Below are 22,597 nucleotides of genomic sequence, written 5' to 3'. Positions count from 1 at the left end.
TAAGTGTATATCACATTTATTTTGTATACATATAAAAACTGTCAAAAATAAAGCCAAAGCTGTCATTCAAGCCATTCTGGTGTGTAATAGAATTAAAACCAAAGTGTAATTCAAATTCAAAAAAACCCTTTAAAATCATTCTTGAACACAATTGCAAAAACTTTTATAAAATTAAAAAGTGAGAAAATAACTCTTAGTTATTGAAAAAAAAAAACAAAATAAAATAAAAAATACAGTTGAATTGAATACCTCTTCCTTTTTGGATGTTGGTTAAAAAGCAATAATGATTTAAAAGCTTTTGGTTTTCCACGTATTTTTATTGCCTGGGTTGAATCTTATCTTAACCAAAGATCCTATCAGGTCAAATTTAGAAACTGTCTTTCAGATCTTTTCATAGCCAACTCTGGAGTCCCTCAGGGAAGTCACCTAGGCCCATTTTTATTCATTTTAGCTATAAACGACGTAATCTCGTGCATAACTTCAAGTGATATTCTAATATTTGCTGATGATATAAAGATTTTTAAAGAAATTAAGTCTGACAATGACCGTATCCTTCTACAAAGCGATATTAACAGTTTGAATGTTTGGTGTGGTAAAAAAATCCTTTCACTTAACCCAGCTAAATGCCAAACAATTACATTCTCGAGAAAACGAGTCATTAATATTTTTGATTACTACATCTTGCAACATAAGCTATGTCGAGTATTTAGCTTCAAAGACTTGGTTGTCTGCCTGTATTCTTTTGGGAACTCTATTTTAACCTGAATGAGCTTATGTTCCGTGCTTGTAATGACTCAGCCACTCACCTCTAAGCTTTTCCACCAGTTGGTATGAGGTTTTCTGCAGCATTTCGCTAAAAACCCCCAAAGAGCGTTATTTGTGGAATTCATCCCTGGAAAATTACCAAGCCTGTTTATTTCTTAATTTTTCTTACTTAGGAAGTACGTGACACTCTAGCGTTATAGTAGAAAGCAGTAATAATAATTACTGTACAGAAAAAATAAAATAAAATTAGTTTTTAGCGTAAAAAATTTGTGAAAAATTTCATTGGTCATAATCATGTGGCCACCTACTGTACTTATGATGAGCCTCTGATTGTAGATAAAAGCTTGTTCTAAGCTTACTACATCAAAGAATCTGAAGTGAAAAAAAAAAAATTAATTGCTATGTAAAATTGTGCAAAACTATTTTTATATTATAACCATTCCGAGACCCTTTCCTTTCACAGGTGAGTTCACTTTATTTGCAAAATGAATGTATGTAATTTCAATGTATTCATATAAAAAGATTATAGTAGAATAATTTAGAATTGGTTTCTGGTAGAATTAGGTCGTTAAAATAATAAAATTTCTTAAAATAAAAGTGTCCTTTTTTCTTGGATATTTTCAAACCAGAACTGTAAAATTGAAAACCTCACAAACAGGGATGTATATTAATTTTTCTTTGGTGATGGTAAGGCGCTGCAACCGCCGGGCGCCCTTTTGTGAAATTATTCTTTCCATTTGTTATTTTTTTTCACGCTAGAGCAAGTTTAATGTGAAAAAGAGTATATAAATTGTTTTTTGGATAAAAAAATTAAGCTTTTTTAAGTTTTCCATCCAGAAATATGTTTAAAAATTTTCACTTAGGTAAGTACTTTTACACTTTTAAGCCAATTAATGCCAATATTTCATTTCAAAAAAAAAAACCATAAATAACGCGTTTCATAAAAAATATAAATTTTCACGTAGATAAAACGTTGCGCCTTGCGAACAACTATCTTACTGCACTCCGTCCCTGGTTCAATGCATATGTGTTTGTGTAACTAACACTATTTTGTAAAAATGAAAAAAAATGCCGCACTGGTTTCTTCAAACACACATTCCTGTACTTCTTATTCTTAGAAAATAATAATAATCTTATAATTCCTGCTGGCTATTGTGAACTGGTCATAATTCAATGGAAACTGGAAATGTTGTATATTTGAACTCGATCTAGCATTGGAAGTATATATAGTATAGTAGATTGAGCATTTTATAAAAAAAAAACAATCGTTTGGACATAAACAGTTCTGATAGATAAAAAAAATTGTCTGAATTTTGTACATTCTTTGTTGAAATTTAAACACAAAAAATATACTTTTGTTAAAAATCTATAATAACAATCTACACCCTTCGAATGAATATTGTAAAAAGTTTCTTCTTATTCTAACTGTATTCGGTTTAAACACCGAAAATGCACAATGTCAACTGTGGGACCCAAATACTCTTAACATTTCACTAACCAATTTGTAGAAAAAGGTAAATATTATTACTGTTCTTTTTGTATTTGTTTATTGTTTGTAAATAATGAGTAAGAAATTATCATTCATGTGCCGTAATTAAATAAATCACGATATGCATTTGTTTATTAAAAAAAAAAGGACGAAGCTTGATTGGAAATAGTGCAGTTCATTTATAACTAAGATCCATTCAGATTTGAGATATGAAGTTTGTATCAATGCAGTGCGGCTTTGTGAGATAGTTTTTCCTCAATTTCAAGACCACTTTTTGTGAATGGTGTGATGGGAATTTGTTTGTTTGTTTTTTTTTTTCAAGCATAAGTCTAAAAGCGAATTTAAACATAACTTTAGATTAAGATTAGGGTGAGAGGTGGGAATAATTCGCCTTATCACTGCGGCCTTTGATGGGCCTATTGTGATTTCCTCTTTTTTAAAGTTCACGTAGAAATCCTGAGTTTAGAAAACTTAGTATGTTTTTGGGTGAACTAGCGGCGATGCTTTCCACTTCGAGATAATACTCTCCGAGGTGATGTCGACGTGTATTGATTAAGCAATTACAGTCTTCTTTACACATTCTGCAGGTATCGTCAAGTGTAATGCCCATGGTCTTAAGGTGTTTTTTTTTTTTACTGATCAGTGTCCAGTAAGGAAGCCTGTGGTTATGCGAATCTGACTCCTGGTGAGTGTGAGGAGTTGTTTCGTTCTGGCGTGTGTGGTATTATTTTGTTTGGCTTGTCTGTTACCTTCCGTATGCCTCTAGTTTATTTATTTAATACTTTGCAGTACTTGTTGGTATGCCACAGAATGTTCTTGGCATCATGGATGTCTGCTATTTCATTTCCTACGTGACCGCTGTGAACAGGTATCCAAATGAGTTGAACTCTGTTTGTACTGGCAAGCTGGTGTAATAGTTGTATACAGTCCCATACTAGCTTTGAGGTGACTTCATTGCTCCTAAGAGCTAGGAGTGCGGCCTTGCTGTCAGATAGAATATAATTTTTTTTGTTTATCACAGCTATTTTTAAGTTTTCTTTGAGGCAGAGTTCAATTGCGAATATCTCTGCTTAAAATACGGAATTAAACTTATCCATACTCTGGTGATAACTTTAGATTGGTGCTATTGTCTTTTTTGAACTATATTTTGGGAATTTTCTTCCTCTTCGTCTACAGCTTCGGTTGTAAGTTCATATACTGTCGATGGAAATGGATTCTTGGCATTCTAACCCTTCACTAAAGCTTGTCACATGAGTGCTAGCCAGTTCATCCATCCAATAGAATGAGCATAAGAAACAATGGAATCCACGAGAGCATCGGAGATGTACAGAACGAACGTTAAATGATCACCCTCGTGCACAAAAAAAGCTCGCTTTTATTTAAATTGAAGTGACTTCCCATATCATAGTAGAACCTCACTCATTATTCATGGTTTCGACTAAACAGCCACTTTGCCAGTGTCGTCTGTTGTATATTATGCATTAGGTATGTTGCGAATACTCGCATCAGCATCCGCAAATGCGGGACTTTCGCATGAAGTGGGACATTCGCACCCGCAATAATCAATGCGGCTTTTCATGCGGATGCAAAAAAGTTGCGACAAAAAAGAAGATGTTCGAAGCAGGCGAATGGCGCGTACCAATTGGAGTCACACTGAGTAATGTTTTGTGACTGATTCTCACATTTACATCTCATCTAGTGCGAAGATAAATCAGCGAACTAGAAACACTGCAGCGGTAGAAACTAAGTTCATTGGCTGATGCAGCACAAGACAAAGACATTAATAATACAACACAGAAAGACAAAGAATAGGAAGAACATACAGAAGAACATATTCGTATAACATAGAATCGCACAGGTGGTTTCAGTTGAGTTGGCGATTTAGAAAAAAACTGCTGAGGCTCAAACCCACGGCCAGAAAAGGTGGCGGTTAAACTTTTTATTAAGTATAATGCAACTATATATTCTTTATTTTATTGCTTTCTTGAAGTTCAGTAAAAATGCAATTTATTTTTTAATAATTTGCCAATATATTTCGAGGTAATATAAACCTCATCTTCACTGCCGTCTACATTTCTTTTAATTGTTAAATCCAGGTAGTTAATTTCGTTAGTAACAAAATTTTCTGTTTCATAGGTAAATAGAATATTGCTATCGAATGATTCTAAAGCAGTTTTGATCATAAAACAGCAGTCAAATGATCATCAACATATGTCATCCAAAATTGTGGAACAAAATCTATTTTTTGAAGTGCTTCCTGAATTGTTTCATCTTAAACCCATTCAACTATAATTGGTGCTAAAGAGGATCCCAGAAATAAACCAGTTTTTATTCTTATATTTTTATCTTTGAAATTAAAGTAGTTGAAACTCGATTATCCGGGATTCGATTAACCGGGACGCTCTATTATCCGTGATGAAAATATTTGAAATTCTTTCTCGACAATAAACAAAATTTATTTATTTAAACTCTATTATCCGTAATAAACTCTACTATCCGTAATATGAGAACAGGAAAGAAGAAAATTTAACTAAAAAATACAAAATCAGCACTCAAAAATAAAAAAAGTATTTTAAATTTTTTTTGTAGAGAGTCTTATTTTCTTATTTTTTATTTTTTTTTTTTGAAAAGTAGAATTATTCTGGAACAACATATCAGGATTTACTGATAGTTGACCGCATTCACATCAATTCAATCGAAGAAAAGCAACGGGTAAAATCCCCTGTCACACAATAGATGTGTTTTTTATTACCACCGGGCTTAGCTGGACAAAAAAAAACGCCTCGGGGCTTAACCGGAAATCTTGGCAGCACTACTTATTGAATGTTCCGAAATCGGCAGACACAAAGAAAATTTAGAGTTTTCATATTTATCGCTTTCATGTTTTCTTGTATTTTTCTTGTATGTTTTACAAAGAGATACAAAAATGTATGCTAGAAAAACTAGTTAAATAAATTTTGTCATTACAAACGTCAGTTTTCCTGTTTGTAAATCAATTCTAAACAGATTTAAATTTGTTCAAAAAGTTAACCCAGAACTATAATTGGAAGAAGGAGTCGGAAGCTTATGTCAAATCCTACGTTTTCGTTGTTGTTTTCTTTGAATTTTAGATAAGTTTTCATCCGTCGAGTGCGGTTGGAAGCGCTTCCCCTCCGTTTTATCGGACGCTTCAGTCTATTATAGTTCTACCTTTAAGCCCAGGGATATCATCGGGCTTAACAACTAAGCCCTAGGGGCTAAGGTGTTGCTGCATTTAACATGTAAATTGCTTAGCCCTGACTACGTTTTTTTTTGTCCAGCTAAGCCCGGTGGTAATGAAAAACAAACCTAAACATGCAAACATTTTTTAATTTTCCTTAAAGTTCATAATACTTGTAATTAATCTCGTGATATTGTAATGTATGTTCAAACAAAAATGTGAATTGTTACGTTTATGGAATAATTTTTTAATTGCTTTCTTTTTTTTTCAATAAATTTTTTAATAAAAACTTAAAAACATATACATTTTTTCTTGAAAAAAAGTTCTATTATCCGGGATTTTCGATTATCCGTAATGGGCTCGGTCCCGACCATCCCGGTTAATAGAGTTTCAACGTAGTTGCAATCCATCAAACAAAATTTCAACAAATTCATAAAAGTGGTTTTTGGAATTTTGGTATTAAGTTTTATGCGTTTATCAAAATACTTTTCAACAATTTTAAGTGCTAATTGTGTTGAGACATTTTTAAAACAATTGCAAACGTCAAATGATACTAAAATGTATTCTGAAGATGAGGTTTATATTACCTCGAAATATATTTGCAAATATTATTAAAAAATAAATTGCCTTTTTATTGAATTTCAAGAAAGCAATACAATAAAGAAAATATAAATATTGCAGTTCAGCAAAACAAACTAAAAATATATAATAATGCAACTATTTTGAATTTCTCTTATTAAATAAAAATATATAGTAAAAATGTTATTAATGGATTATCATTATTTTAATTAATTTATATTAATTTTTACTTGCGATATACAATGTTGTGAAAAACATTTCGGATTTGTTTGTCATTTTCATCAAATGAAATTTTATAACACAAAACTGGAACAAAATATTGTTTTAATATTTTTTCTAGATCGTTAATATATCAGTTAAGGAATTTGAACACAAAAAAATGTTGTTTAATACTTTCAAAAATTTTTAAAATTGAAAAATGAAGGAAAGTCAGAATTTCGTCTGTGCAAAACTTAACGGATTTTTCAAGGATTTCGATTCTCGGTGTTGAGGTAACGGTTTTAAGCGTCATTTCTGTACAATTTTTGTTTGTGGTGACAAACAAAGTTGTTAGCTTTGTGTGTTATAGTCTAAAATTCGTTACTAAGTCGTAGAACACATTCAAACCGAAATAAAACAAAATGTTATCCCTTTGAGATGTTCTCAATTGCAACTTCAAGTGAGTATGATATCGTCAAAAAGTAAAAAAGAGAAAAATCAGTTGAAGCAGATCACTTAGGCGGATACCATAACAAAATATCCCTTAAAATTAATAGGCGAATAAAGAGTTTTTTAATAAAAGATCCTTTTGCGATTTCTAAAAAGATATGTGAGGAGCTTAATCTGCCTTCAACATCAAGTACAGTAAGGAAGGCTATGAGAGATTTAGTCTTAATCTCTTTCTGCTCGGAAAAAAGTCATTCCTTAATACTAAGCACTGTCTAAAAAGGAAGGCAATGAAACGATCTTAAGAAACACTTTAAATCTTAAAATAAAAATACTTCATCATGGTTGTATTTACAAAAAATCATCTGAACTGCTCGATAACAAAACTAAAAAATATGTTTTTCAATGATAAAAGCAATTTTAACTTGTTCTATTTCGATTGTAAGATGGCAGCCAGGGGCTCAAACATGGACATTTTTGAAACCAAAACAATGTGCTCCCTACCGTGAAGCACAGCAGAGGATCATTGATAGTTTGGGGTTTTTCTAGCTGCAGGCTCTAAACCGTTACACCAAATCAACGGAATTATGGATCAATTCCAGAATGGAGAGATGTTGGAGTCGATACTGGCTCCATAAAAGGAGAAAGAAATGCCTTACATTGGCTCTTCCTGCAAGTTATGAAGCCAAAAATTCTAAAAAGATCGTAAAACAGTAGTTCCGGGAAGACAATACTCCTGGCTTGGAATAACCGTAACAATTATCCCACTTAAACCCAATTGAAAATTTGTGGGCCATCTTTAAGTGGCAGGTAGAGAAGAAAAAGCACACCTCAGCAACTAACGCACGTGGAGCTTTGAAAAATGACTAGGAGCATATTCCTAGTTCTATTTTATTTAATTTGGCCGAGTCCAAGCCTCGTTGGTGCCGAGCAGTTTTCGAAAACAAAGGTTAGGTTTCTGAACAAAATATTAACTTTGAAAATAAACATTAAAAAATCCGGTTAGTTTTTCACAGCCGAAATTCTGGCTTTACTTTATTTTTCGATTTTTAATTTTTTTGTATGTGTAAAAGATTAGAAGAAGGTCCCGGAACTCCTTCCGTATGTCAGTCTGTCTGTCTTTAAATCTGTCTGTCTAAAAATATTTTTTAATTCTAAAAATATGTTGAAAATATTTTTTTGAAAAATCAAAAGGACATTGAATTTTTTTGAAATTTTGGTTTTAGATGTTAATTAGTGATTTCCCCAAATTGCATACTAATATTATTTTTAAACTTTTTTTCCAAAAAATCATTTATAAAAAATTAGTTTTATAAAAAAAACGGCTCTAACGATTTTGAAACTTTTTTTCTAAAAATGCATCTATAAAACAAATGAAATCACATACTTGTTTTGGAGGGCAATTTGATTTCAGATGTTTTATTATTTTGAAAAACGATTTTTTAAAATTTTTTTAAATTTAAAAAATTTTTTTTTTGTTTTTACATATGTGCCAAAAAGCTAGAGCGTGTAGGTTGGGTCAAGACAGGAAAAAAATTGTATGGGAGTGGTGGTCTATTCCCCTTCGTTTAGTTTAGGGAGGGGCAATTTAAAAAAAAATTTGACTTAATTTGAAAAAAAATATTAAAAATCAACGGTTACACCCACAATAAAATTTTAAGCAAAGCCATTTTATGGCACAGTTTATGAAAAATTAATTTTGAAAATCAAATTTTTTAAAAATTATTGGAAAAAAATTTCAAAACAATTTTCTTCAAAATTGTATTTCATTTAGTACTAATTTAGTTTTTAAAATTCGATGCTCTTATTTATTTTTAAACAAAAACAGAAAACCGGATTCAAAAATATCTTATCATTTTCGAGAAATTAAAACAAAACCAAAACTACTTTTTTCTAAAAAACCTCTTTATTTTTTGTTTTTACGTGACTGGACTTGTTGATGAATGAATTTATGAAACATTAACCAGACTTAAAGAAGGATACAATAAAGTGATACAGTATTGGATAAACCCTGAATTGATCAACTTTTTTCATTGATAACACCTGAAAACTTACCTGAGAGTTTTTCTTACTATCTCTGGAGTGCTCGCCGCCTTTGAGGGCCTTAAGGCAATAAAATTGAAATTTTTTTTATGAAAATTGAATAACAAATAATAATGTACATCCAAAAGATAAATCGATGATAAGAAAAGGCAGATACGAAGGAAAAGAATTCAAATGTTATCTAGGAAAAAATGATTCTCTTGAAACCTTTAAAAAGAATATGATTTAAAAAGTCCTTTTTTTATTATGAACTGCTTGGGCAAATTTTATTTTATTGTTTTTCATTAAATTAAAACAATTTTATTGCCTTAAGGCCCTTAAAACTAGAATCAATAGGCGGCGAGCACTCCAGACATAGAAAGAAAAATTCTCAGGTAAGTTTTCAGGTGTAATCAATGAAAAAAGTTGATCAATTCAGGGTTTATCCAATACTGTATCACTTTATTGTATCCTTATTTAAGTCTAAATGTTTAAAAAATAATTGACGAATGGTTAATGTTTCATAAATTAATTTATCAACAAGTCCAGCCACGTAAAAACAAAAAATAAAGAGGTTTTTTAGAAAAAAGTAGTTTTGGTTTTTTGTTAATTTTTCGAAAATGACATAATGTGACGAATGTGCCATAAAATGGCTTTGTTTACAATTTTTGTAAAAGACTAGGGTTTTGCAATATCACTCCACTTAAAATTAAAATAATTTTAATAATTTTTTATTATTTTTGTTATTTTTTTCTTCGTTGTTGTGACTAAGGTTTTGGCTTTACAAAAAGGTATAGCACGTTATTGTAGGTGTAGCCGTTGATTTTTAATAATTTTTTTTCCAAATTAAGTCAATACGATTTTTTTCTTGTCTTGACACAGCCTACACGCTCTATTTTTTTGGAACATTGCTCCTGAATCACCCTCGCCCTATTGGACAACTTCTTAATTCTATGTAATTACGAATATTGAAATCGGACTTGAAAGTTCAATGTCGTCAAATCCGAAAAGTGGCTTAGTGGCAGGACGTTTATGGAAGGCATAACTAAGCGGTCCTCTAAGAGCACCTTCAAAACTTATGATTGGCGATAGTTTAGTTGACAAGGGCTTACGTAGGATTTTAATCAGGAAGAGACAAACTCATTCAAAAACAAATTCAGCTTAGTTTCTATATATTTTTTTCTGGGTTCTGCGAACATGTTAAGTAGGTACACCTTTTTTTTACATATTTAACCAAAAATTCAAGAACAATCATTAATCCATTTGATAAAATTGATTTTTCAAAAAGAAATTCTAAATTTAAATTTAGAAAATTTTTCTTAATTTTTAAATTTGTTCCTACGAACTTTTTGAATAAAATTTTTAGTAGAAATCACTTTATCACTGAAAAAATGTTATTAATTAAAAAGTAGGACAATTCGCCATGGTTTCCATATTATTGTATCAAAAGCTATAGAGTCGTTCTTGAGAAAAACAAGCTAATATTTTGCTCATATATCAAGTAGATACCGTTAAACTTCAATTTCTCCTGTAATCTAAAACTAAACTCATAACTAGACCTCGGATTTTGCATACTTTCTTATTTTTCATCATTCTGATACCAAACTTTGTATATAGACGTTTTATCATTCAAATATAACAAATTTTAATGCATATCGAAAATATGCAAAACATATGCACAACAATATGCAAAATATATGCAAAATATGCTAATTATATGCAAATTTCATCGAAAAATTTAATTGATTATTTAAAAATAAGTGTCTATAAGGCAAATGCTTACACGTTTATTTAAGAAAATAGACTCTTCTTATATAAAGAGTTTTAATGCTGAAAATTTACGTCTGGGCTGGAACCTGTTACGCATGAAAATATCAAACTATAAAAAGATTATGATAAAATAAATCATGTGACAATATTTCTTTTAAAGTTATTAATTATAAAAATATTAGGCTTTGCCATTTTGAGGCAACTTTCGTTTTTCAATTAAAAAACAGGCTCAATATTTTCGAAAATATGAAGCAAGTAGTCTCTCAAAAAATGAGCTCATAATAGTCTTTCAAAAAATGAGCTCTTAATATTAATATTTAGAGGTGCCTTTTTCTAATTTTCTATTTTCCATATAAATAACATGGGAAAAAATCATTTTTTTTCTAATGTTTGTAACTTTACAATAAGGCATTGTAAAAATTAACTGTAGGGGAAAGTGGTTACCCTTCGTACACGGTCACCCTTCGTACAGTCAGGATAAAACAAAAACTAAACGGTATTCAAACACGTGCTTACTAGTGTGCATAGACATAGTAGGTGCCGAGCTGCTCAATAAATTTTGAATCCTAAGTGCAACAGATTCGGTGGCGACAAGACTTTTTGTGTTTTTTAGTGCTCTGAGTAATTTTTTTGGGTACATTTGATGTCATATTGTGTGTAAGTTTTGTATGTTTTTGGCTTAACAGTAATGAAGAATTACTCAGCAATTTTGCAGAACGTTCAATTTTATACAAGAAAATGATTAAATCTATCCTTTTTGATGAATCATTCAAAATTTATAAAATTCCAAACCCAAAAACACAATCTTTCCCATGTAAATCATATGGGAAATAGAAATTTGCGATGCGGCAGTACTTAATATTAATATTAAGGGCTGTAACTTTTACAGTATCTTTTTTCGTCATTTCCAACAATATTTCCAACTATCATCCTGAACTACGCTGCCATTTACAAAATTTCACCTCATTAAAAATTTTCACATTAGTCTATTCTGTTACCTATTGATATACTTAAACAAACTCCAAAAGAAAATAATGTTGCTCCTTTGTTTTATACACTGATGAAAATGACACTCGATTTCGTGCCTTACAAGGTGTTATTACCCCTTAAGTCGTTAGCAAAACATCAAAATTTAATAAATTTAAATTTAATAAAAAACGTTAACGTATGATCGTAATCGTGTCCGGCAATTCGACCCCTGAATTCTGCTTCTGTTGTGTTGGAAGTGATTGTGCACACTAGACAGATAGTTGGCTTTTCTTAAACAGATTAAAGTCTTGAAACAAGTTTTGGCTCACAGATATGAGTTCACAGCAAACAGACGAATACATTTAGGTAAAAAAATTACAAATTTATTTTTTTTTTAATTTGAAATTTTTCGTACATTCGGAAGCAGATATTTTCAAATCATTATATTGTTTTGCATTTATTCAAAAATTTATAAATATTTTAATTTGTAATACTTTTGTCAAGAGTGTAAAATTGGAGTTAGCCACTCTAAGGTGGCCATATGTATCTCAACAGTTTATTATTTAATTGAGTTCAACTTTGTTCATTTCTATATCTTACATTACATTTGGATATGTTTGCTTTTTCCATACAAAGTTCTGTCACTCTGTTTAACGAAAAAAAAAATACTAGGATACATCGTAATACTTTTCATTTAATAATTTCTTTTGATGATCTGTCCTTCGTTAAAAATCCTGAAATCCTTCATAAAATTTTGATGTTTGCAATGTAATAATCTTAAACGATTTTATTTGTCTTTTTTTCAGATTCAAAATACAATTATTTTCGTAAGACTGATCTATCAAAAAAAACTATACATAATTTGAAACTTAGTAAAATGTAACGGTGTACAGACATAACCAAAGAAATTTTTTTTACAGTACTATATACATTTATTTATTCATATATATTTTTATATACACTGGTATGTGTTTAAAAGGTATTATTGTTGTTAAAATATTCAAAAATATGTATTCTTCATTTGTGCCTTTCTTGTAAGAAATCATATTTGTTTAAACATAAAATATGTTTTGCGTTAAGTGTTAATACAAAAACAAAAAGAAAAGGAAAACAAACCAACCTACCAAACATCAACATGCCTTTTTGGAAATGTTTCCCTTGTAGGAAATTCAAAAATGAAGAAATAATAACAATTCTTGATCATAGTAATTGCACATTAACTGATGTACCACCCGATGTATTGCAACACGAAAGAACACTGGAAGAACTTTATTTGTCTTCAAATAGAGTAAGTATTTTTGTTTTCTTTTTGTTTTGTAAGGCCTCAGTTATAGCTATCAGTAAAATCCATCAGTAAATATAGAAACATCAGGAATCTGAAATGTTTTACTGATGAGCGTTTAGAGCAACCAGTAAATTTACGTCATTAAATTGAATCGATTATTTTCAAAACATTATAAGTCCATTTTGGTTATTTTTTGTTAAACCATCAAAAAGGTTGATTTTATTAATACTTAAGAATTGAAATCTTAATAAATAGAAACTTTGATATATAAGGATAATATTTGCATTTAAAGTAAAGCTCAAACTTGTTAAATTAATAAAATATTGAGTCAAAAAATTTTTTTTTTGAACAAATGGACTTATCATGTTTTGAAAATAAATGATTCAATTAAATGCTTATTTGACATTCGATCCCCAAAAATTTTTTTTACTGGTCATTGCATCAGTAATTTTTTTCATGATGGTACCGGAGCAGTAAAAAAATGAAACGCCATCAGAAAACGAAATGGAATTTTTTAGACATTTGGCAATCAGCTGTTCAGTAAAATGAAACTTCATCAGTAAAATTTATAAAATGATTTTTTTAATAAAATTAAAACTAAATGCATTGTTTCTTGAAAAAATTAGTTAAAATAAGCTTTCAACTTATTTCATCAATATTTTGCTCAAAATAGAAGTATTTAAAATAGCTAAACAGAATTTTTACTGAAGGATTTTACTGATAGCTATTACTGAACCCTAAGTCATAGTAAAGACAAAGATCTACACTCCTTTTCATCAGAATAGGTACACAACTTTTCAAATGTTCAGTATTCGTTTTTTCCTTACAGTGTAGGAAAAATAATAATTTTTTGATGTCAAGTCATTGATTAAGATGTTAACAAAATCAGCAAAAAAAAAAAATAATTCAAAAAGTGTGGTTATTTTTCTTGTTTCTCTATGGCAAAGCATTTCACATCGAAAAACTGAGTTATTTTTTTTCATCAGAATAGGTACACATAGAGAATGATTACATGAAATGAATTTAATCCAATTTCTTCTTAAAAATGTATTTTACTTATTTTATTTTTTGTATTCATAAAAAAATAACAAAACTGTCCAGGAATTACATTGTTAAATCTCTTTATGAAATCTATCTGAATTTCTTCCCTAAATTGTTAAAGGGTGGTTTAGGAAATATTTTTGTCTTAAAATCGACTATCACAAATTTTATCAGTACGCGCTAGCCATTTCCAAACATTTTCAACAAGGTTCAGGGTTGTTTTCTATGGCAGATACTGAAGTACTTTCTAAATTTGCACTTCCTCCAAATACATATTTTACAGAGCATTTTTTGTGGTAGGAGGCGTGGTCCTGTTGAAAAATTCAGTATACTGGTTCACAAATACGAGAGAATTAAGGAAAAGTTTCTTGAATATTCATTTACAAATAATTGTGACTATTCTTCGCGTTTAAAATTCATTATTTGTATCATCGTAGTTGATTACTTTCTTCTATGCCTTAACACTTCTTTTTTAACAATGAAGTTGGTCTCAAAATGGTTTCTCCTTTCGAATAATGTTAAACTGATAGTTAAACTCACCAAGGACATCAAAATTAAATGTTCGTTCGAAAATAACAAGAAATATCACTCAACTTTTCATGTGGTAAGCGATTTCAAAAACCTTAAAAGCATACAATTCTGTTCTTGGTTTAGTGATGGTGTCTTTTCAAAATATAAAACTAATGACCATTCTATTTACTGTCCTAAAATTACAAATAACAACTGTTTTTCAATTTTATTCTTGTCGTTAATCCACCAAAACTGGTAGCACATGTAAAAATTTACTCGTCTAAGAGTGTTCTTTTGCATTTTTTTTTTACCACGATTCATTTTTTTTACCCCCAGAATATTTGTATCTGAATTCTGGATAGATCATATTCACAATATCTTGTTTGTTTTATTTCTTAAGGTGTTTTCGCCAAAATTTAGCGATTTTAATCCACCCATGTTTTTCAAAATGGTAGTATGATTTTAAATTACACTTAGGAAAGTCCATTTATTTTTTTTTAATAGTAAATTTGCTCGAAATACAAAAAAACATTAAAGATAACAAGGGTGTACCTATTGTGATGAAGAAAAAAAAAAATAAGTTAATTTTTCCAAAAAATACTTTACAAGAAAAACAATGGGAAAGTTATGGTCCATTTTGAAATAATTTTAGCCGTTGCTTTTCCTAACATCTCAAACTATCAAAAAAAAATAAAACCTTGCTAGGTCACGCACCACTATTGGGGACAAACGATTGATGAATATTTGAAAAGTTGTGTACCTATTCTGATGAAAAGGAGTGTATATATATATGTGAACAAATGATTTTGTTAAGTTTTGTTACTCGTAAAGTAATAAAGCCTATTTTTACTGGTATGATAACGTTTCTTTCTTTTTATTATTCCTAGATAAGTGCCCTTTCTCCACAGTTATTTTATTGTCAAGGAATGCGTGTTTTATTCGTCAACGACAATGAATTAGAATCATTACCTAGTGCCATAGGATCATTACGACACCTACAAAGTCTTAACTTAGCCAGGAATAGTAAGTTGTATTAACCATTCATTTACAATTGAAGCATAAGTTTTACAAATAAAATCACATTTTCCAGGTCTTTCCACCATCCCTGAAAACATAACATCGTGTAAAAACTTAACTCGACTCGATTTAAGTTTAAATAATTTGCAAAAGCTACCCGATGCCATCACTGGATTGATAGCATTGCAGGAACTTTTACTAAACGAAACAAATCTTGAATTTTTACCCGCGAATTTTGGTCGTCTGATAAATTTAAGAATACTTGAGTTACGTTCGAACAATTTAATTACTCTGCCAAAATCTATTTCACGTTTAAGTAATCTTAATCGTATTGACATAGGAGCCAATGAATTTACAGAGCTGGTAAGATCAATTTTCAGATATAGGCTCTGGTTTTTTTTTAAGAAAAACGTATCTAGTGTTATGTCATGTTTTGAATATAAAAAATTATTATATAAATTTCTCAAATTTGAACTTACTTTTTGTTTTCATACTTTTAACTGCCGCAAACATTTTTCAAAGAAACCTAAACTTTTTTTAATGCTATCACTAACCATATGTCTTCTCAAAACAGCCAGAAGTGATCTGCCAACTTACACAATTACGTGAGCTATGGATTGATGTAAATCGCATTCGGCGCATCTCACCAAACGTTTCAAACTTGCGGGAATTGAAACACTTTGAAGCGAATAATAATCTACTATCGACCTTGCCGCATGAAGTTAGTTACTGGCGAAACCTGGAAGTTCTGTCTATATCTATAAATGACATAGAATCATTGCCATTTAGTATTGGAATGTTAAAAAGTCTTGTAACCCTACAATGTGAAGCTAATCAGCTTCGAGAGCTACCCGATAGCATTTGTCATTTGGAAAACCTTGAAGAACTGGTTATAAATCATAATCTCATTCTCCGTCTTCCTAGAACCATTGGGATGTTGAGAAAATTAAGATTTTTTTGTGCTGACCAAAATATATTACGCAGTTTGCCAATAGAAATATGTAGTTGTAACAGTCTGGTTGTATTAAGTGTGAGAATGAATAAGATTGTCGAACTCCCACAAAATATCGGCCATTTAGAAAACTTACAAGTGCTCAATCTTGTTGATAACTATATAAGTCATCTGCCAGTGTCTGTTCTAAGTTTGACAAAACTCACAGCACTTTGGATTAGTGATAATCAGTCACAGCCATTGGTTCCACTGCAATATTTAAATGCCAACACCAAAAGTTATCTTACATGCTTTATGTTGCCGCAGCAGGCTGCAGCAGCTCAGCAAAATGTTACACAAACAATCGAGGGTAGTGATGATGATTCTACTAATTCCTTACTACATAAACAAGAACAAGATCAACAAATGTTATTTAATGGGAGAGCAGTACATCCAACATCACAAAAAGTATATTATGCTGATCAACAGGAAGCAACATTCACAGTACCGGATAATCGGCCAATGGGCCGAATATGCTTTGCTGATGAAGATAGAAATCAATTTACGACTGAAAGTGACCCAGAGACAAGTCCATTGCGAAGAATTTATTTTGCAGATGAAGTTAAAGGCTCAGAAAATTTGGCAACACGTCTAATGCGCTCTCCTACACCATACCCCAAGGAATTAAGACTCATGGCAAAGCTTGTGAGAAATAACCATCAACAGCAGCAGCAGCAGGAAAAGAAAGAACTACACTACCTGGATGCAATGCTTGTTCCCAAAGCTTCACCTTCTGGTCAAATAAATGAAAAAACACATCTGTCTGAAACTTTACCACCATCAGCTTCAACAGGTGGAGTTAAAGAAGCTCGAATTTTATTTAATCCTAGCGGGAGTTCTGTCTTTTTGCAGCAAATGCCAAATTCTATTAGTTATCATCTTATCGATCGGAACAAGAGTGTTGATTCGGAAGTTGTTAATGGTGCAAGTGATTTACCTCAAGTGCAATATTTGAAGAAAAACAATATTTATACTGAAAGTGTTGGGATAACAAATAATATTCCTAATAGTCATCCACAGCAATCATCATTCACAGATTTAAATAACTGTGCAGGTGGAAGCGTCGTAGGAGAAGGCAGATCGACACCAACAGCAGCATTTACTAATCAGGTTCAACCTCAACAACAGTATTATCAACACTATCACCCACATCAACAAATGTATCTTGAACAACACCAACAGAGCTATCCATCACATTCACCATTGCTGTATGATAACCAACAATCGCGAGAAGAACTCAACAATGATATTTCAGGGGCAACGGGGTCATTCGTGCCTCAAGTAAGTGTGTCTCCATCAAAAATTTCCTCGTATAGCCAACAAAGCTCACAACATTCACAGTATAGCTTATATGATCTACAAACAAGCAAACCACCACCTTATCACATTGCAAGGACGTACACAAAAAAATCAAGAGAAGATCTCCTGAGTTATGACACGTTTCATAGTAAAATACAAAACCACCCAAATGGAATTGTAAATGACGAAACAAATAATGTCGAAATAGACGAACGACACAACGATGAAAGTAGATGCAAATCCGAAGATGGCAATTATTGCTCATTAAATGACAATCAAATGGGTTTGACTACAAACCATCATTCCTATTTGAATGACAATGATTTTGGTATAGTTGATCATCAAAACAATAATAACACTTTGAATCGTACCTACTCTCTTGATTGCCATGATGGTCTTAATAAACGAAATAGTTTACTATCCTTACAACCAGCAGTTTGTCAAAAAAGCTTTGAACATGGAGAAGCTGGACAGCGATCGCATTCAAAGTTGTCTCAACATCAACAACAGAATTGGAATGGTGAAGATGGTGACGATGAAACAGACAGTATTCAAGCTCCAACAAGTATGTCAATTAATGTTGGAAAAGATTTAAAGCCTCCATTGCGATCAGGATCGACTACAGCCTGGCTTTTTGGCCTTCATAAAAATCCAACTGTGGTATGTTTTTTGTTTTTAGTATTGACATTTGTAAAACTGCGGCTTATACAGAAATGTAATTTCTTATCCGAAACAAGTGAAACAACTCGGCTTCTTCCCATAACGCAGTTTTGCATTTTTCGCCTTATTGACTTCCTTGATATGAAATTTAAAACTATCGTATTTTTTTTTTATATTTCAGAAACAAGTTGCTATTAAAAGAGACCATGAAATTGGATTCGAAATTGTTGAAAAGTCAAACCAGGTATTTATTTGTTATTAGTATTTTTGCTTTCGTTTTGTGTTTATTATTATAGCAAAAAGGGTTCCAAAACACTTTCAAATCATAGACCAAACCTATCAGAGAATGAACTTAGCAGAAGATCTAACCTTATTATCAATTTTGATAAATACAATAGACAGAAGAGTAGTTCCATATAAAAACATATAAAAAGGCAAAAGTCATTGCTGCTACATTTTAGATTTTACTCAAACTGTGAGAGAATGTCCTCTTGTGCTGTAAGGACGTAAATCCATAGTGAATCATATTTAGGTTGCGTCACTTCCCCGCTGCGCGCATTCACAATTTTTAAACATGTCATTTTTGTATTTGTATATTCTTACCTTTAAAAAAGTTTCTAACAAAGATATCTCTTTGTTGGAAGCGGCAGTTCAGAGCTTAAAAGCAGTTCCTGAGTAAAGAATACAAATTTATGCATCTTACACCCCAGCATATTTTTTTAAAATTAGGGTAATTTTACTGTTTTTTTTGTATTTTTGACTGACTTGAGTACCTCTACCTAGTCATAATGGAACTTGGTATATGCCCAAAGATTTGAGTTTTAATTTTTTTTTTATTTCACTATGTTTGTTATGAGATAGAAATATGAAACTTACAGTTCACAAAGTTTCAATCCCTAACTATTAACCCTGCTCTTCTTTCTTACTCGGCGCTATTTTGATTTCGATTTCGAGGATATAACAATCCTCCCACGTATCTACTTCAAACTAGTGATCTTCCTGTAGCATTCCAAAATAATATATACATAATTTTGGTGAAAATGTTAAAAACAGGTGGAACCAAAATTGATGTATGACAAGTTTGAGCTTTATAATCTATCTCAATATTCAAAACGACAAACTTGGCGTTCAAAACATTAAACCTAATGTGAGTAAGAACTCTAATTACAAGTTACAATTGCAAAAAAGTTATATTTTATTTTATCTTTAAAGTACAATCCTAGGCTGTGTCCACATTAGGTTGATTTGTGATGATCAACAGGCTTGGTAAACAAAGTGGAGTAAATGTGGACGTGTTGCTCAATAGCGCTGCTCTAAATTTGTTGACCCGAACGCACACGATTGAAGGCGGTAAGATCAAAGAATGTTGTAAATCTACCAGCCTGATGACAGTGAAATGGCAGCTGAATTCAAAAATGACATTTCACTGACATTCAACATCAACAATAACACGTCCACACTCAACTGAGAGTGTAAACGAGTAGCATGCTGGTCAAAAACTAAATAAAACAATGTTGATCAACATAATGTGGACGCAGCTTGAATTCAATTCACTGACATTCAACATGAAAAATAACACATCCACACTTAACTGAGAGTGTGGACGAGTAGCATGCTGGCCAAAAATTCAAAAATCAGTGTTGGTCGACATAATATGGACGCAGCTTTACACAACAGAAAAAGCGTTTGATGAATAATTTTTAAATTTGTAGATAAAAAAAAAATAATATGATCAAACATTAGTTTCTTCGTCAAATTAGCGGTGAATTTACTAAGTACCGTAAAGTTCCATTCCCCAATCTTAAATCTAATTTTTTGGGCTGGTGTATTATCCCAAGTATTTCGTTTGCACTAAGACCACACCCGTTGTTTAAGAAATTGCGTTAGTATTTTTGCTCCTGGCTCTTAGACTTCCGTTAACGAAATTCACTTTGTTTTTTTGCTTATTTTGTGGTTTTCTGTGTTTGGAACTCGAAACCTTTTTTTTGAATAATTATATATACGGTTTTTTTTAAAGGGTATTTTTGTGAGTGGAACCCAACCTAACACATCCGCAGCTTTACTTTTACACCCAAACGATAAACTACTAGAGGTCAATGGGTATGATTTTACAAAAATTGGTCTTGTTGACGCTCAGGAAATTCTGGAAAATTCAGGACCCTTGATAAATGTTATGATATCTCGTACGTAGTCATAAAAATGTCAACAAATAAAACACAACATCAATTTTATTAATGATTGATTCTTATACTAAGAAAACATTACAACTATTTAAAAAAAAATGAAAGAGGAAACTCCATGTACATTAACATCAAATATATTAAAAAAAAAAGAAAAAAAAAAAAAAAACAAATCAAAATCTAAAATTAAGAATTCATAACTTAATTTCCTCACTACCCAGGTAGTTTAAAACTACACCATTTCAATTAATTTTTGATTCTATCTAGCGAATAACTTTTATTTGTTTAAAAGAATATAAACATAAGTAAAACTCATTGTACATAGAAAATATAGATTTATTATATTGTTTTGTAAATTTTAAATTTAGTTAGAAAAAATTCTATTGTAAAGACCCTAAGCCAGGTCTTTAATAGTGATTTAATTTTATTTGTAAAGATAATTTATTAAATCTATATATTTAAAGCTCAAAGTATGTGTAATATTTGATAAATAAATCAAAAGAGAAAGTGTTGTCATATTTAAGTTCACTCAGTAGCTAAAGCATTTAATAATACAAAAACAGAACTGATAATATTTGTGTTTCAAAGTTTTGTTTAGTATTGATCCGATTAATTTTTTGATTTGGATAACAATAAAAAAAACTCCTCTATCGAATCGTTGAGAACTATGCATATACATATTTTATTTTAATATACATTTTGAAATGGAAACTATAGGTTGTCGTGCTGCTATTACTCCAGTCAAAGCCTTGCGCTGAGAGGCACTTTCAGTTTTTATTTCATGGCATGGATCGACAGGCTTAAAACCAATTTCTCACCATCTGATCATTCTTTTTAGCGGAGTTATTCACAAAAATGCATTTTTTGGGATATTTTACTTCTAAGCTAATATCTTTGCTCCAGATTGTCGTAGACCAAAAAATAAACATACATTCTCTTCCTTATAATATTTTCTATCGTTGTATGTAATTTCATTGTATTTGAGTGAGTAAATACAAAATGGCAGCCATTTAAAGTCAAATTCTTGTTGTTAAAAAAAAAAACATTTTTGTCATTATTTCGAAAGAAGCTTATATAATGATTGACATTTTTCTAATCTATTTTGTAGCCCTATTCATGTCCTGCATTTTACAGAAAAAATCAGCTCTTTATCACCAAAGACGGCCGAGCAATTGATAAATGAACGCATGCAAAACCGGTGCGAAAACACCCAAAAATATCGTTTTTTGTGAATAACTCGGCTTCAGAGTGTCCTACGACAAAAAATAAAGCCATTTATTATTCATTACAACATTTTCTATCGATTTAGTGTACATTATTTTTGTTGAAACAAATAAAAAATAAGTAATATTAAGTCAAAGACGTTTTTTTGTTTATAGACCAGTGCCAATCCGGTTTTCAGAAGGCAAAAGTTGAACAAATTATTAGCAGCATAAGGGTGGTGGGAAAATTTTGGATAAATGGTATATGAAAGGGAAAAAATAAATTGCCCACAAAAAAATTGGGGGAAAGGGGGTGGGTGGGCGAAAAAGTGGGGTGGGTGTCAAAAATCATAGGTTAGAAAAATGTCAATCATTATATAAGCTTCTTTCGAAATAATGACAAAAATGTTTTTTTTTTTAACAACAAGAATTCTACTTTAAATGGCTGCCATTTTGTATTTACTCACTTAAATACAATGAAATTACATACAACGATAGAAAATATTATAAGGAAGAGAATGTATGTTTATTTTTTGGTCTACGACAATCTGGAGCAAAGATATTAGCTTAGAAGTAAAATATCCCAAAAATGCATTTTTGTGAATAACTCCGCTAAAAAAAATGATCAGGTGGTGAGAAATTGGGTTTAAGCCTTTTAAATATACCCCTATCGATCCATGAAATAAAAACTCACAGTGCCTCTCTGCACAAGGTGAGGCCCTTTTTTCCGACGCTTTGACTGGAGTATATGGGTACTCCCATAAAACGGTTTATGGTATTTCCCATAACGAGACACCATCGCTTCTGCAAAAAATGGATTTTCTTGGTAGATTCTTTATTCTTAATGCGACGTTTTTGAATGTTATGGGTTCCCGTGTTCCCGATCAACTGAATTATGTATTGCTGAAACTGATCTAAACTTATTTGTACTCGAAGAAAGTTTTTCTTGGTAAAATTAAATTTTACTCGTAATT

General features: G+C 31.0%; 1 protein-coding gene across 3 annotated transcripts; it reads left to right on the top strand.

The window, feature by feature from the left end:
• The first annotated feature begins 2,006 nt into the window (after nucleotides 1-2,006).
• Nucleotides 2,007-21,200, top strand: LOC129920723 (protein lap1). Of its 3 annotated transcripts, none has more exons than XM_056002281.1 (8): nucleotides 2,007-2,279; nucleotides 12,245-12,417; nucleotides 12,519-12,726; nucleotides 15,162-15,297; nucleotides 15,365-15,654; nucleotides 15,866-18,241; nucleotides 18,423-18,485; nucleotides 20,259-21,200. In XM_056002281.1, the coding sequence occupies exons 3-8, from the start codon at nucleotides 12,574-12,576 to the stop codon at nucleotides 20,430-20,432; spliced, it is 3,192 nt and encodes a 1,063-aa protein (XP_055858256.1). In that variant the 5' UTR covers nucleotides 2,007-2,279; nucleotides 12,245-12,417; nucleotides 12,519-12,573; the 3' UTR covers nucleotides 20,433-21,200. The 3 variants fall into 3 exon arrangements, with proteins under 3 accessions (XP_055858256.1, XP_055858255.1, XP_055858254.1); XM_056002280.1 differs by having other exon boundaries at nucleotides 12,478-12,726; XM_056002279.1 differs by having other exon boundaries at nucleotides 12,245-12,726.
• Nucleotides 21,201-22,597: the final 1,397 nt, after the last annotated feature.

Source organism: Episyrphus balteatus, chromosome X, assembly GCF_945859705.1.
Source record: "Episyrphus balteatus chromosome X, idEpiBalt1.1, whole genome shotgun sequence".
NCBI lineage: Eukaryota > Metazoa > Arthropoda > Insecta > Diptera > Syrphidae > Episyrphus > Episyrphus balteatus.
Note: the sequence above shows the minus strand (reverse complement) of the source record. Positions and strands in the feature narration are given on the sequence as shown.

Coding starts and splice junctions, on each gene's coding strand:
- LOC129920723 (XM_056002281.1), top strand. CDS start 12,574: ATGCCTTTTTGGAAATGTTTCCCTTGTAGGAAATTCAAAAATGAAGAA. Junction 12,727..15,161: donor TTTATTTGTCTTCAAATAGA/GTAAGTATTTTT, acceptor TATTATTCCTAG/ATAAGTGCCCTTTCTCCACA. Junction 15,655..15,865: donor CCAATGAATTTACAGAGCTG/GTAAGATCAATT, acceptor TTCTCAAAACAG/CCAGAAGTGATCTGCCAACT.